Source organism: Syngnathus floridae, chromosome 13 (assembly GCF_059516105.1).
Source record: "Syngnathus floridae isolate MCC-2025c chromosome 13, RoL_Sflo_1.0, whole genome shotgun sequence".
Taxonomy (NCBI): Eukaryota; Metazoa; Chordata; class Actinopteri; order Syngnathiformes; family Syngnathidae; genus Syngnathus; species Syngnathus floridae.
The window spans coordinates 13,486,576-13,501,286 of NC_142425.1; the positions used below are offsets into that span (position 1 = coordinate 13,486,576).

The 14,711-nt window shown below is 43.7% G+C and overlaps 1 protein-coding gene across 1 annotated transcript; it reads right to left on the minus strand.

Moving 5' to 3' along the window:
• Positions 1-489: 489 nt before the first annotated feature.
• Positions 490-14,416, minus strand: fcho1 (FCH and mu domain containing endocytic adaptor 1). Its single transcript, XM_088393579.1, has 27 exons — positions 14,262-14,416; positions 11,466-11,519; positions 9,595-9,686; positions 8,316-8,390; positions 7,960-8,101; positions 7,725-7,877; positions 7,456-7,560; positions 7,100-7,198; positions 6,922-7,018; positions 6,682-6,799; positions 6,520-6,544; positions 6,237-6,297; positions 5,611-5,792; positions 5,507-5,531; positions 5,251-5,301; positions 5,065-5,116; positions 4,770-4,894; positions 3,639-4,682; positions 3,457-3,563; positions 3,118-3,319; positions 2,888-3,002; positions 2,656-2,811; positions 2,449-2,581; positions 2,079-2,275; positions 1,737-1,801; positions 1,078-1,245; positions 490-970 (listed from the first exon to the last, which is right to left on the minus strand). The coding sequence occupies exons 2-27, from the start codon at positions 11,493-11,495 to the stop codon at positions 942-944; spliced, it is 3,648 nt and encodes a 1,215-aa protein (XP_088249705.1). The 5' UTR covers positions 11,496-11,519; positions 14,262-14,416; the 3' UTR covers positions 490-941.
• Between the last annotated feature and the right edge of the window lie 295 nt (positions 14,417-14,711).

Consider the following 14,711-nt stretch of genomic DNA (forward strand, 5'->3'; position numbering starts at 1 on the left):
TCTATGTAGAACGTGTGCTCAGTGGCCTCATTTCTCTCCTCATTGTGTCTGAAGAAAAAGAAAATTGTTTGGTAACCAATAAGACTTTGCGTGTGATTGATCTAAGTATGAAGAATAGTTCCTAGTTGGATCAACTATTCTTTGTGTTTACTCCTATTCTCCCCTCCATTTTTGTACGGTCTTATTTAAGGCTATTTGAGATGTATTCCTGTCTGTCCTTTGCCTTTAAGTGCGTTTGAAAGCTCATTTCTGGCTGTTCTTTTGAATGTTTCGTAAGACTGTTTTAGATCTTTGGCCGATGATTCTTTTTTTACGGAACTAGATTTGGGTCCTCTTACAAGTATACTGAACCCTTATTTTGTGTATTTTGAAACCGCCACTTAATCTAGCCCAAGGACACATGGTGGTTGGTAAACTGCTTAATTCAGTTGTATTTTGTACCTGGTCACAATGTGTAATAATAATAAACTGTCATAAACCAAAGATGACTGACTACATGGATTGTTTTGTTGTTGTTATTAAATATCACAAAGCCTCCTTTTGGAGCAAACAGCAGATATGCAAACATTGCTTCTTTTTTTTTTTTTGAAGGTACAGAAGAAGATATAACAATGACCCTGTTCAATCATTTAGGATATGCCAGTCACTTCCTACTCTTTAGATCACTTAAGTGTTCAATTGCCACTCAGACTATGCTTAAGTTATTACTCAATACATGCTTCCCTGTACACCAAGAGTCAACTTTTAACGTTTAGCTTAGTTTGCAGTCCAGTAGTATAAAGGGATGAAACAAGGAAGAACATTTTCTCCAGGAAAAATGAACACACAAGAGACAATAAAGAGACCATAGCAGCAGAAACAGTGTCACAATTAAGTGCTCGTGGTCCTTCAACATTGACCTAGTAGCAAACGTCTCAGAAGCTCCAAGGATGTCATTATGTTCACAAGGTGCAGCCTGCCATATACTTTCCTAATGGGCACACAGTGGAGAAGAAAAGTGTCAAATTAATTCTATTCATTATATACACCGTCAATTAAAAAATGAATTATTTTTTGGGGTCTAAATCAAAGCATCACCTGTGGCAAATCTCTTCTTGATGAGCGACATGCGATAGCGGCTGCCGACCAGCTCCACGTCCATGCCTGACAGAGAGGCCCCGGAGCCCACAAACTGAACGGCCAGGTTCGGCGGGGGCCCGCGAGGGACCTCCAAACATTGCCAGCTGGCACACAGAGTCCCCGAGCCTGTTGGCACACAAAACAGTCAGCTCTGCCGTGTCTGAAGAAAATGGCTTTTTACGGCCACGGCTCGTATAAAAATACTGCTATCATTGAAAGTGAGGGAGAAAATGCTTTTACATCATCATCATATGGAATCTATAGGCAAGTCGTACAAACCTCTTTGCACGGCTGTCACTTACTCCGAGATTCTTGCTACTATTTCCACAGTATGCAAGTATAAAACACTGCTAGGTGAGACTATGACTTCCCGTGCTAACCCTAACCCTCCCATTTTAAGAGGCCTCTGCAACTTCAAAAAATACAAGGAAGAAAGCCGTTTCCAGAGCAATTCATGCTTTTCAGGAGCGACTTAAGATCTGCTTTGCACGAGGGCACCGCAACGACACACAGTTGAAGAGGCAATCAAGGGAATTCTGCCAATGATGTCATGCAGATTGGATATGGGAGGGGGGGGAAATGTTAAGCTGTTTAATTTCCTCCCTCTTAGCTCTGACCTTTGCTGTGGTTGGTGGGTGAGAGGTTGGCAAGCTTCCACAGCAGACGTCTATCCTCGGCGTTCCTGCAGAGGCACAAAAACACTCGCTGACTCTTTGACCTTCTCTCTCTCTCTCTCGTAGTCTAAACGCCATGTTGTCATCTGCTGTTCCTATTTTTAGCATCTAGAGCAGCCCTCAAAACAAACGTACTGAGTGGCCTGTCCAGCTGAGGGTCAGCATGTTGACAGCTTTCAGTGCCAACTGGGACTCTGCCACTTCCTCATCACTGCTGCCAATAATTCATTTCTAATATTGTCATTATGAAACGGACAGGTCATTTTCCAATTCTCATTGGCTCACCAGGAGGCAGGCGGCTGACACTGCAGGTCGGCCGCCGTGTGGTCCAACTGCAGCAGCACCTGGACGGCGGTGAGCTGAGTGGACGGCGCTGTGACGGGGCAGCAGTGGTAGTCCAGCGACACCCGGGTCACTGTGCCGCTGCGCTGGCACTCCGCCGACAGCAGGAGAGGAGCCCGGGCTGGATCCTGAGATGACACCTGCACGTACATCAACAACTTGCTAGCCTGACTAGGAAACACGAGGAGCGACACAAAGTCAATCCTTGCGTAGTTAGCGATACCGCGTGCCGATACCACACATCTGACACATGAAACTTTCCCCCCAAAACAATGACATCAATATTGATCTCACAAATAAACATTGATCTTACCTGATACTTGAGCAGTCCGACGTTGTAGTAAGAGGCCTGGGGGTTGAGTTCAGCCTCCCGCTGCAAGTACACCTGCAGGGCCTGCATGTTGAACCAGAAGTCTCGGGCCTCCGGGTCACTCTGAGATGGATCACTGTGTGCGCACAGAGACCATTCTGTGCTGCTCATTCCGGAAATGACAGCAAGGAAAAAGAAATAAATCAAAACCTGAAGAGAAGCTTCTGATTAGGTAAGAAGTGGTCGATTTTGGAAATGTTGACCAGGCGGAAGCTGAGCACAGGGACGTTGGGCTTTGCTGTGAAAATGCGGCTGATGCCTGCCGGGAAGGACATGGTCAGATCGCCTGTGATCTTCACCAGACACCTAGAGGAACGACAAGATGGTTGTCATTTGACAGCGGAGAACCTGCGCCGTTCAATGAAAGTAACATCGAGCTCACTGATTGTGTTGTCCGCCCTTGAAGTAAGCGTTGATGTACTCGGTGATGGCGGCGGCCACGGGCCAAGCCTCCTGGGTGCTGAGGGAAAGGGGACTGGGGCCTCGGGACAAGTGCACTGGAAACGACCACATCGAGTGGCAAAAAAGGTAGGGCGTTTTACTCATTCGAGTACTCTTATAAGGTGAAGACCACGTCACGGAACACATTTCTCTGCTCTGAATCTGGCTTACATTTTCTCGGCGGCTGCTCCTGGAGCGGGTAAGGCAAAGGTGAGGCTTGCCGCACCCGGGCAGGGCTGGGGGCTCGGTTCTGTCCTGCCCATTCGACGTCCCTACATTGAGGTCCCCACTCGCTGGGACTGGAGGAAGACGAGGAGGTGAGGGAGGCGCTGGGCTCCGGCAAAGGCGAGGAGCACAACGACCGGGACTGAGACTGAGGACAGGGAAGGGTCTGCATTAGTGGGTGCCAATCATTCAAAGGAAACTATGATCGTTTTCTTACATTTCAGGAAAAAAATGCTCCAAACACACAAGTGGCAAAATAAATGTATTTGACTTTATCTTACTTACTCTGTCAGTGCCACTGAGTAGATTGGCGCTCTTCTTGCTCTTGTTGGCCCGGGAAAGAGCAGCCGTGATCGCGTCAGACGATTGCTGTCTAAAGTTGTGTTTGGAACCTTGGAAAGACACAATCAAATTTCAATTGATGTTTACATGTGACCTGATATACTAGGTTGAGGAAATCCATATACCCTTGTGAGAGATGACACTGCACGGCTGGGGCGTGTTGATGTCCAGACAGTCTTGGTCTTTGTCCGTGGAGAAACAAAGATCCTCCTGCGGGCCAGAATGTCTCGTGAGCGGAGGAGCGTTCCGGCGAGGTTCGCTCTCTGACGAGCGATGTTTTCTCCTCTCGCCGCCGACACAATCTCCTTTTCCTAGTCCCGCGTCGTTTGCTCTGGAATTGCCCTCGCTAAACGGGTTATGGAGAGAATTCCAATGGGCAAGTTCCTTCTTTGGCTGCGATGGAGCAAAAGATTCCGGGTTGTTATCAAATGTGAGCTTATTGCTGTTGCTATGCGGGATTAGTCCTCCCGCTGCAGCCAGTGACGACTGGTGGGTGGGGCTTCCGATCATGGTGATGGCAAACGGGTCATCGGAAGAAACAGGCGGCGGTAAGCTTCGGTCTCGTTTTCTCTCTCTGTTTTTACGATTAGATGAGGTGGATGAGGAAGAGGAGGAAGAAGGGGGCGGGAGCGGCTTGGTGTCAGCGCCAGGGATGGAGAAGGGGTCCCCTCGCGCCTCCGTTCCTCGTCCTTCCTGGGTCGGGCGTGGAGGATGGCGCGGCCAGGCGTCGGCCAGGTTGAAGGTCTCCTGTGTGACGTTCCTGTCAAAAGCGGCAAAGAAGGGATCTTCGGAGTGATGTCTGCAGTTCCATGCCGCTGACTCCATCTCCATTGAGGGGAAGGACTGCTGGAAAGCAGGGAAGAAGCGCCCGGCCGAGGAGGAGTCCACCTCTGAGGGGCGTCTCGAGGAACGGGAAGAACCGACGGCGGTCACGGGGTCATCCTGCGGATGAGGACTTTGAGCAGGGGAGGGCTCACAGAAGGCTGAGAGGAAAGGGTCAGCAGCAGGTCGCCCTCGTATTTGTGTCTGTTCTTTGCTTTGTGAAACGGGAGGCCATGCCGCCCAGCCCGCCGGGTCAGGGGAGGGGTCGAGCGGCTGAAGGGAGGGTGAGTCCAAACCAGAGTCCTCAATGTTCTCTGGTGAGGAAGAGTCTGATGAAAAGGCAGCATCTGGTGCAAAAAAAAAAAGGCCAGCAGTTAATGTGCCACACAATGGGCAGAGTCTCCAAAGTCAACTACCAAATGTGTTTATCTCACATTCAGAGGCACAAAAGGAACTTTGTTGTTGGAGCTGTCCCCGACCACTAAAGCTTTTGAATTTCAAGGCTGTTTCGAGAGGCGGCCCAAACAGACTGTCGGTACCGGATGCTGTAGAACTCAATCTGTTAAAGAGGAAGAAAATTTTTTTAAAAAAGAGGTTAACATTCTGAAGTGCCCCCCCATCTTTACAATAACAGGTGATCTTATGTGCGTCGCATTTGCATAGACTAAAATCACCATTTGCAACAGATAAGCTAGAATGAGAAGATAAGAAGAGCAGAGCTCATCTCACCTGCTGTGGTCTGGACTGGAAGTTGACCTGCGCAGGCCCTCCTGCTCACCATCTCAAATTACAAAACACAATGTGACTCAGCAACAGCCATTTCAGGGCACCCAGGGGGTGCCGGACAAGTCGACAATAAACCGCGTTCCACACAAAACAAAACCACATCATAGATAAGCAAATAAAAGAAAAAACCTCGAGAAGAGGTGCCCTCGTCATCTGTACGGCCGCCTGTGCTCGAGTTTCCTATCAAGGCAAACAGTCAGAATCATTCAAGTTTGCAGCATCGTGTGATCGAACCGCTGACACGTCAAATGTATTGAAATAGTTTTTTTTTTAATTAATTTCATTTTTCTCTGAAGGTTAGAAATATCCTATATAAATATTCACTTTTTGCTCAGGGTTTATGTATGGGACAGTCCAAAAGCATTTATAAAAAAAAAATGCTTACTGGAAAGATGCCTTTTGACTTTTACCTGAAAGAAAAAGAGAAAGATATTTTAGTATTTTGCATCTTTTGGGGTTTTTTTGAATGGAAAAAAAATAAATATATACCCCTCTGTTGGGTGGCAAGGTAAGAGTTCCCACAGTAGCTTTCAGCTCCTTCTCACGGGCGGCGGCATTACTGCGGGAGCTGTTGGCCACCGGTCTGATCTGGATCTGGAACTTCTTGGGCTCGTCATCATCAAAGTCGGAGTCGCTGGAATAGAAGTTGTTGTCCTTCTCTTTCGAGCAGCGTGACAAGAAGAGTCAAGGAAAATGCTGTGTCAAATAAGAAATGAAAAGAATAGCATCCACAGAATGAGCAAGAAAAAGAACTAGTCGGATGGCTTTATATTGCCCAAGTTCCTGTACTGGAACCGAGGCCTTGGAGAGATAAAAAAAATTGGATTCTCTGCGAGTTTAATGAAATCAGAGCAAATGCAGAAATACAGAAAGAGGTGCAAAAGCGTAACTGAGGCAATTGCACATCAGAGCATGGGTGGGAGATTATTTTTGCAAAACACCAACCACTTCCTGTCTTTAGAAAAGCAGTTGTTATCTTGAGGCTGTCAGGACCAGGGAGCGAGCGTTAGCAACCATAAACGGAAAGAGACGCCCGTGCCATGACTCCGTTTTTGTACACTTGTAAAAGTTCAACATTCCAGCGTGTCCAAATGATTGGAGCAGAAAAAGGATATCATTCGGAGTGCTGTCAGCTCGGATGACAAATCCTTCATCGTCTACATCAAACGGTGAATTCTGAAGAAAAAAAAAAACAATTCAAGAAACTCAAGCACAGCAGCCTGACAAAAATATAATGCAGCAATTAATTCTTCATAAATATTGGTGATGATTTTAATCAACAGTTTCATCATATTGCATTTTTATTTCACATTTACAACGCCCTAATTTAATAAATATTCCATGCAGCTGTAGTTAGTATAGCTGCTGTGGTGGCTGTGAATAAAATGGAATACTGACCGGTATCTCAGTCACAGCAGAATCCCTGCAAAACAAATCCATTTGCTTTCATTGTTCAATAACACAAATTAAAGCCAGCAGCAAAGACTAGAGCCAATCAGATAAGGAGAAAAAAAAAAAAAAAAAAAAAAAAAAAAACAGGACAAGGACGATTGTGCTTACGTGGAGTCCGGCTCCTTGTCCCGCTTGCCCAGTCCGGGGATCCGGAAGGCTTTGGCTCGACTCTTCTTTCCGCCCTCGGGTGCTATGGCTGTCATGTACTCCTCAAAACTCACTACAGCTGCAGCACACACATAAAAACACTTTTTTTTTTTGTATTCCCACATTTTGTCAATACATACTGCTTAAATACTTCTTGCATGTTAATTTTACTTTGCTAGAAATATTTTGTGACTTAATTACCAGGCCTTTCCTTGCCAGTGCCCTTCAGCTCGGCAAATTTCTGGATGAGGGTATTGATGCCAATATTTTCTACATTTTGCTTGAATTCCTCATGGACCTGCAGCAGAGCAGAAAATGATGACATTTAACAAACGATGTGTGACATGAGGTCTGAGATGTTGCAAAGCGTCAAACATACCTGGCCAACTTGTACATGAGTGTCTTCTATGGAGTGGGAATAAGCTTTAATCAAGTGTTTCATCTGTTGCAAATGGGCTTCCTCAATTTCCTGAAACCTCTACAGAAACACAATAGACACTCAATTTTTTTTTTTTTTTCAGGGTGCACTGAGATCTTATTTAGAAAAATCTTCTGATTTTCACCATTGTGTTACCAATGGAAGAGATTTTTTTTTTTTCTTTAGGGGATGGGCAAAATGTTGACCAATGTTTGGAAGTTACAGACCATATAAACCGGGAGTTTAGGAATACCCAATTTCTTTTTTTTTTCCACACACCTCCCCCTAAAAACGGGCAGAGGGGTCTAAGAGCTGACCTGAGCAGACTCGTTCATCTTTTGTTCAAACTCTCCTCCCACTCGATTGTGCTTTTCAATACACAGTGCAAATGATTCTGCTGCTTTCTTAGACTTCAGCTCGGCCTTTTGAGAGAGAGAGAGAGAGAGAGAGCGGGAGAGAGCGAGAGAAGACGATAAAACTTTATTTCAACATTGTTTACTCAAAAAGCCCAATATCAATTGCGGGGGGAAAAAAATAATTGATTTTAACATTGCTTAAAGTCCTTTAAAAAGAAGTAGGAACTAACTTTTTCCTGTTCCTTCTGTGGCGCTCCCTCCTTCCTGAGCCTCTCCAGCTCCAAACATTTGGCATGGTAACCCTCTTTGGACTTCTGAAGGTGGCCACTCTGAACTTGCAGTGCCTGCACCGCTTCGACAGTCCCCACCATGTCTTCTTTTGTCTGAAAAAACATGCACAATATCATTACATGACAAGACTGGGGGGAAAAAAAAAAAGTTGGCTATTCCCATTGATATATATACCTTGCGGTGAATTTTGACCTGCTCATCACCGTACTTATTGATGTCCCGAATGAGATCGTTCATCTTTCTCATGAGCTCAAGATGGCAGAGAGCCAGTTTGTCAGAAGACACCCTGAACACATCCCACATGGGTGCAAACGTCCTGGGCCCCAAAAAATAAATAGCACAAACAGCACAAATGACAATATGGTGGAAATACTTGGATTATTTAATCAGTACAGAAGGGACAAATGTGAACATTTGGTTGAGCAGATGGTACTCATCCATATCTTATACGCAGCCATGGCACTGTTTATGATCAAGGATCTTCTAAAGCGCCCTTCCAATGGTCCACAATTGATTTTATTTTCACTCACCCTTGCGGGCTTCCGTTGCTGGCCATCTTAGCCAGTTTGCCCATGGATTTGGAGTAAGTCTCCTCGATGGCAGCTCTAGGGTCGGGGGGACAAAAAACAAACATCAGCAGAATATCACATAGTGACCGGCTCTTATTTAAAGGTAGTCATGGAAACCTCAACCCTGCAGTACCTTGCAGACCCGTGTGCGTGCGTGTGTGTACGCTGTGCACGTCTGCAGAGCAAAACTGCAACGGGAAGAGACTTGGTGCATAATCTTTAGTTTCGATTCCTGTCACTTAACGATAAAGTCCAAAAGCAGTTGCACGCAATACCCTTATCAAGGCCACATATTTTGAATGCAGATTTTACATAACAGAAAGTCAATGCTAGGTCAATGTATTATAAGGCATGTTGAAATGATTCATGGACTAAGTGAGAAAGGCTGCACATTAAACTTTCAAAAGAAATCTGTAGAGCCTAAGGGCAAAGAATGCAGCAATATTGATCCAAATATCTAAAAGGGGAAAAAAAACAACTTGCTTCTGAGTTTAAGACAAACACACATATGGCGGCGTTCATCAAAGATGCTTTTTCTAAACATACGGTTCAGTCTTGTGCCGTCTCTCTGAATTCACAATCAATAACATGAATTTAAAAAGGCATGTTTATTATATAGCTAGCATAAAACAGAGGAACACGCTTCATGGATGACACTGCTTCTGACCACAGATTATTAACAGTCAACATCAGACTTGAATGGCTTTCTAATATGGATTTACTGCAGAGCGCTTTAAAATTCACCATTTTTGACAGACTGTAACAACAACATAAATTTGGTCCAGTAGGTTTTCTTTTTTCTGAAATATGTTGTCTTATTAGAAACGACTTTGGGAAATGCAGAGGCAGATGAAGACGGATGTACTTTATCAGCACTACGGACAGGATACTGCACTTTTCGTTCGTTTGTTTGTTGGCAGCTGATTTGTTGTCCGTCTCAGCAGATAAGGAATATGTGCAGGTCCTCACAATCTTTTATCACTCCCAGTGAGTGTGCGTGCCTCCTTGGCGGAAGCTCATTACAGGTCTCAATTTAATCACAGCTAATTGGAGTAGATCCAATATAATCAAACATACATTTTAATTAAATGTTCACTGTAATAGCTTCTGTGCAGTCCAACTTGTTGAAACTCAGTGTTCTGATTCATGTTTCTTTGAATATGACATCACAGTTGCCGAGACCATTTTGGGGTGGACATTTCTCCCCTCACAGATTTTCACAAATAGGCCCAAACTTTACCTCTCGCGAACAAACTCGGCGAGTTCCTTGGTTGCCAGCTGGCCGTGCTTCATGTTGTGGTAAAGCACGTCAAAGCCGCCATTCTTCTCCCCCTGCTCAGGCACAAATAACACAAATAAAAGCCTGCTTGCAAACGGCACATCAACAAATCACATGTTTTATACTGTGGTCAAAATTTGAAATTGCTTAAGACACACTGTTCATTCGTTTTAACAAAAAAAATCTGCGTTGTATCGCGAGCTGCCTTTTCAAAGCGCTAATTGTGCACATCAGGCTCTCAAGTTTGAATCGGAGAAGAACAGAGCAATTCTCAGGTAGCGGGGGAATGCCTGGAATGGCGAGGAAGGATTGACCACACGCACACACACACACACACATACACACATACACACACTGCACAGAGACATGCAGACTGTCGTATTTGGCAAAACAAACACTTCTGTGTGGAAGCCGCCAGTAAGAAGCAGCTTTGGCACTTTTGATGACTACTTGTCAGCTCATGCATGAAAGAAAAAAAAAAAAAAGGCAGCTTCTGAGCTGAGTCCTCATAACCGATCAATTATGCTTGAATGTTATTAAGGTTCAAACAAATTGTGACTTTCACGACTGGTTTGTTTTGGGTGCTTCCACAGTTAAGTGAGAGCGAATTTTCCCAATTCTCCAAACTACAATGCACAAAACGGTTCTTCTTCTTCTTGTTGTTTTAATGGCAAAGATCCAATCTAATATTGACTCTCTGAAAGGGGTTGGAGTGACTGCTGATTACTCCCCGAAGAATTTGTCCTGTGTAAGCAGCTGGCAGGCTTCTGCTCTTGCAACCTGATGCCCTCGCAACAGATGAGCTGCCACTCAAAGCCAGCAACACACACACACACAAACAAACACACACTCAGTCCACCGTACCTGTTCATTCAGTATTAACAATCGTAAATGTAAACACTTGCGCTTTGAAAAGGCAAATGGACGCAAATATTAACTCAAGGCGTTTGCTATTGACAGAAATGACGGCAGGCTCAAAATTCGTCTTTCACTTCTCGAGTAGGCAACTTCAGCTTTGCCATTTTCATTTCATTTTCAAATAACCTACGTTGAGTTTTCTTTTTCCGTGTACCAATTGTAATGTCATGTGTACATTTCTTTTAATGGACAAGACATTTGATGTGTTGATCAGAAGTTAGCAATTAATCCGCAGAGTTTTTTTTTTCTCAAGACTGCTTGGCGACATCAATAAACACAGATGGTAAATCCTCAGGGGTTGATTGAGCCTCATATTTAATATTTGTGAGGCAGACCAAAGAGCTAAAAAAAAATCCTTACAATAGTTATATCAATGTTCGAGCAGCTGCAGAAAAAACAAAATGCAGTGAGTAATGATAAGTCTTTAGGTGTAAATTACACAAACCCGTTGTTCAACTTTTATTCATTAATGAAGTTGAGCATTTTGGTTCCGCACGAGGGAGCCCATTACCATCATAATGAAGAGACTGAAGGGAGAAAAGAAAGTATGGAGAGGGGGAGGTGGATGTGAAAAATGTGTAAAATCTCAACAGGGCAACTTTTCTCATAAAGGCTTTCCTGCTAAGTAACGCTGAAAATAGGATCGGAGCAAATTCAAGACAGGCTGAGATAGAACAACATGAGACATGGGCAAAAAATGATTCGCCTAATCAATTGATGATGCATATTTTGATCAATATAACATTCTGGTGCTTCAGTATTGCCATTCTGTTTTAAACTTGTTTTATTGTTGAGATATATATAAAAAATGGTCATCATTGAGATGTGCTAAATGTAGTCATTCAAAAAACACATTCAATTAATTATTATTATTTTTTTAATTTCATCAATTTTGCAGCTATGGAGACACTCACCCAGAAGTTGTTCTGGAAGAAAGCCATCATCACTCAGCAGACAGTCACCATGCTCTGTAATACAAGAAGAAAGCAAGTACATTCGTTAGAACTTTGCTTCATGTTTTGTCGGTTCATTTCGTCTTAATTGTCTTCTTTCAGCTCTAGGAGGATTCTGCAATGATTATTTTGGCATCATAGACTGTGGTAGGGGGCTATGTAAGTGAACTGCAAGCTTGACGGTGTTGTAAAGCCTGTGAAGGTTTAGGATAGCAATGTCTTCATGAAAACACAGGAGACACATTTGGTGGAGGAGGGATGATCCTGGGGAATTAAGAAAAGACTTCAGAAGAAAATCCCAGAAGATGGGATGAGCCAAGGAAAAAGGCTGAGAGAGGAGGAGGAGGCATGGTGGAAGTGGAAGAGGAAGACCCACCAAGGAGAGGATGAATTTGTGCGTGGGTCTACTCCACGTACTTGCGTGGTTCAAACTCATCAACTGGTCGGAATTGAAAAACAAAACCCTTCCACCTGCTTCCATAGGCGATGTAGACGAACAACTCTAAATCTTAAAACATGGTTCGAAAACAGGGGGATGGTGCAGTGGATGATAAAAACAAGTGGAGACATTCCAAAGTGTAATCTGGTCACAGAGTGCAGCCAAACTTGGACTAACACTACACAGATTGCTAGCAGTAAAAAAAAAAAAAAAAAACCCTTCAAGTTAAATCAGTAGGATAAGGACAGACAAAACTAAAACGCATAGCCTTGAATGCAACCATTTTCAAGATGGAGAGTAGAAACACATGAAACAAACGCCATTTCTAAGAAAGCATTTTTGGAAAAAGCCTCTTATGTATTTTCCAGTTGACAAACTGGCATTGGTAGTTTCTGTTAGCTTGTAACACAACACTGTAGTAATTGCACTTAAGTGGGAACCTTCACTACCCATTAAATCACGCGTCCCTCAATTTGGCAAAGCATGGCATATTGTGTCAGGCCTGATTTCCCAGTGAGCTGCAATCTCCTAACATGAAAACAAATGGCAGCTTGTGTTGCACGTGTGTTGAAGCTCACACCTTCAAAGAAGCTGCTAGCCGCTGCGTCGGCAGACTGAGCTTTTTATCTTAGCGGGAATTGTGCATTGTGCATCCAGGATGTCCAGAGGGGTCAAAAGCCGAAATGGGTGTGAGCAAGCAACAAAATAATGTCCATTTTGGAACAAAGGTATGGAAATAAAATAAAATACATAATACATTAGTCACATTAAATGGATAAAGGACTTTTCTTTGACTGACTAAGAGAGGATTATGGGAAAAAAAATCAGTGAGTGATCATCATAGGCCAGGCAGTCTGGCCATTGTCCTTGCGTGAATGTAGTTTTGTCTATCCAGCACTACTGCGCCATGTGCCAGGCAGGCAGGCAGGCAGGCAGGCATCGCTTGCACCAGCAGCAGCTCAGCTCAGCTCAGCTCAGCTCAGGAGAAAGCACAACTGTGCCGCAGACAACAAGCAAGCCTCGTCACAAGCGTCTATACACTAGTAGCCATTGACTGTAGTATTGAATGACTCACGTTAGATTGTATTGTGGTTTGTGAGTGTGTTATTTTCTGAATTGCTTTATTCGTCTTGCATCCCCCCCCCCCAGAAAATACAAATTGATCATCATACAGAGTGAGGCAATTAATGAACTAGTAACCTAGAAACAGAGCCAGAACCAGAGAGCCCCAGGATACCATCTGTGGTGGAGAGGCACCTTGGCTGGACACATTCACAGCCTCAAGCGTAAAACAGTATTTCGGTGAACCACAATTTTCTTTTCAATAAAACATTGGACTCATTCTTCTTTTTTTGGTTCAATTTTTGCAGAATAGGGTCACACAACTAAAGCATTCAAGTAGTTTCACAGAAAACTTTCCAGAAAGACAAAGATCACAGAAAGTATCCTTAAATTCATTGGGTAAGGTCAATCAACTTCGCATGACTGTAAGCATGTGCACATTCTTGCTCTTAAGAACTATTCAGCAAGCGTCAATAGGCCAGTCCACGAAATTGAGAAGACCTTGGCAAACAAAGAGGTCTTTCGGATGTCCTGCGTGCGTCTTTACCTGTACTAAAAGAATAAATAAATGACAAATAAATCAAATGAAGACCTGGGTCTTCTATTGTGAAATAATATCCAATGCAATTGAGTGAAATTTTGATGTCAACTGCATCAATGAATTGTGATCACCAGATGGACCCAAAAACCTTTTTGGGCCCATGAAGCCAGCTCAGAAACCCAATATTGACTTTCTAACCATGTGAGTAGCATTTGCAAGCAGCCATTTGTTCAAGAATGACAGAGAGCTTGAATGTCAAACTATTTGTCCGATAGCAGAATCACAAGACATAACAGAAGACAAATCGGAGCTCATTTAGTAACGCTGCCACGAGTGCATGAAAATGAAGTATGAGCTGTGTAAATTTGGAAATTTCCATCATGAGATCTTTCAATAGCAGCACTGAAACCGTCAGTACAATTCACATTTCAATATTGATTTCAACTTTGCATTCATTTTATCTACACACTTTGAATACTTGTGCACCTCAATAAAGAAAACATGTTTCTCGACTACGGTACATATAAAGTAAACTTTAAAGTGTGGTTGGACATCCATTTTGTCCACTATAATGTTGGAGTCTTCAGGTGAAGTGCACCTTTGCTGCGTTAGCAAACAATTGTGTCAACTGCGAGGAGCGCTGTCACAGCCATACGTGACCAAACCGGGCAACACCTTCACAAATAAAACGTGTTAATAAACGATCATTTATTACCTGTGTAGACTACTCCATCGATATTGCATTGTGCTCCTGCAGTGTTCCATCCAACAGTCTGCAAAATGACATCAGCTGTAGTAGAAATGAGCGGCGTTTTCCAGTGTGCACCCGTGTTCACACCATGCTCAAAGACGATTGGCTAACTGCCCCGTCACTCATCGAGACCCGTGTCGGCATAGCAACGCTAACAGGGCGTGGTCAAGAGTGAAGACGAGTATCTGATTGGTTCATTTGACAGCCTTAGCTATTTTATATCGGTTTCTTTTGCTGTAAATTGTCAAGAATGATGCCAATGTACAGCATACAGTAAAATGTGTTGATTTAATAAATTTTAGTTTCATGCTACTCTACATACTGTAATAGCAGCAACTTTGGCGTGTAGGCAATATTAATAGGGCGCCCCTACCTGGATAAAGACAGCAACTACATCAACATCACATCTGAGAC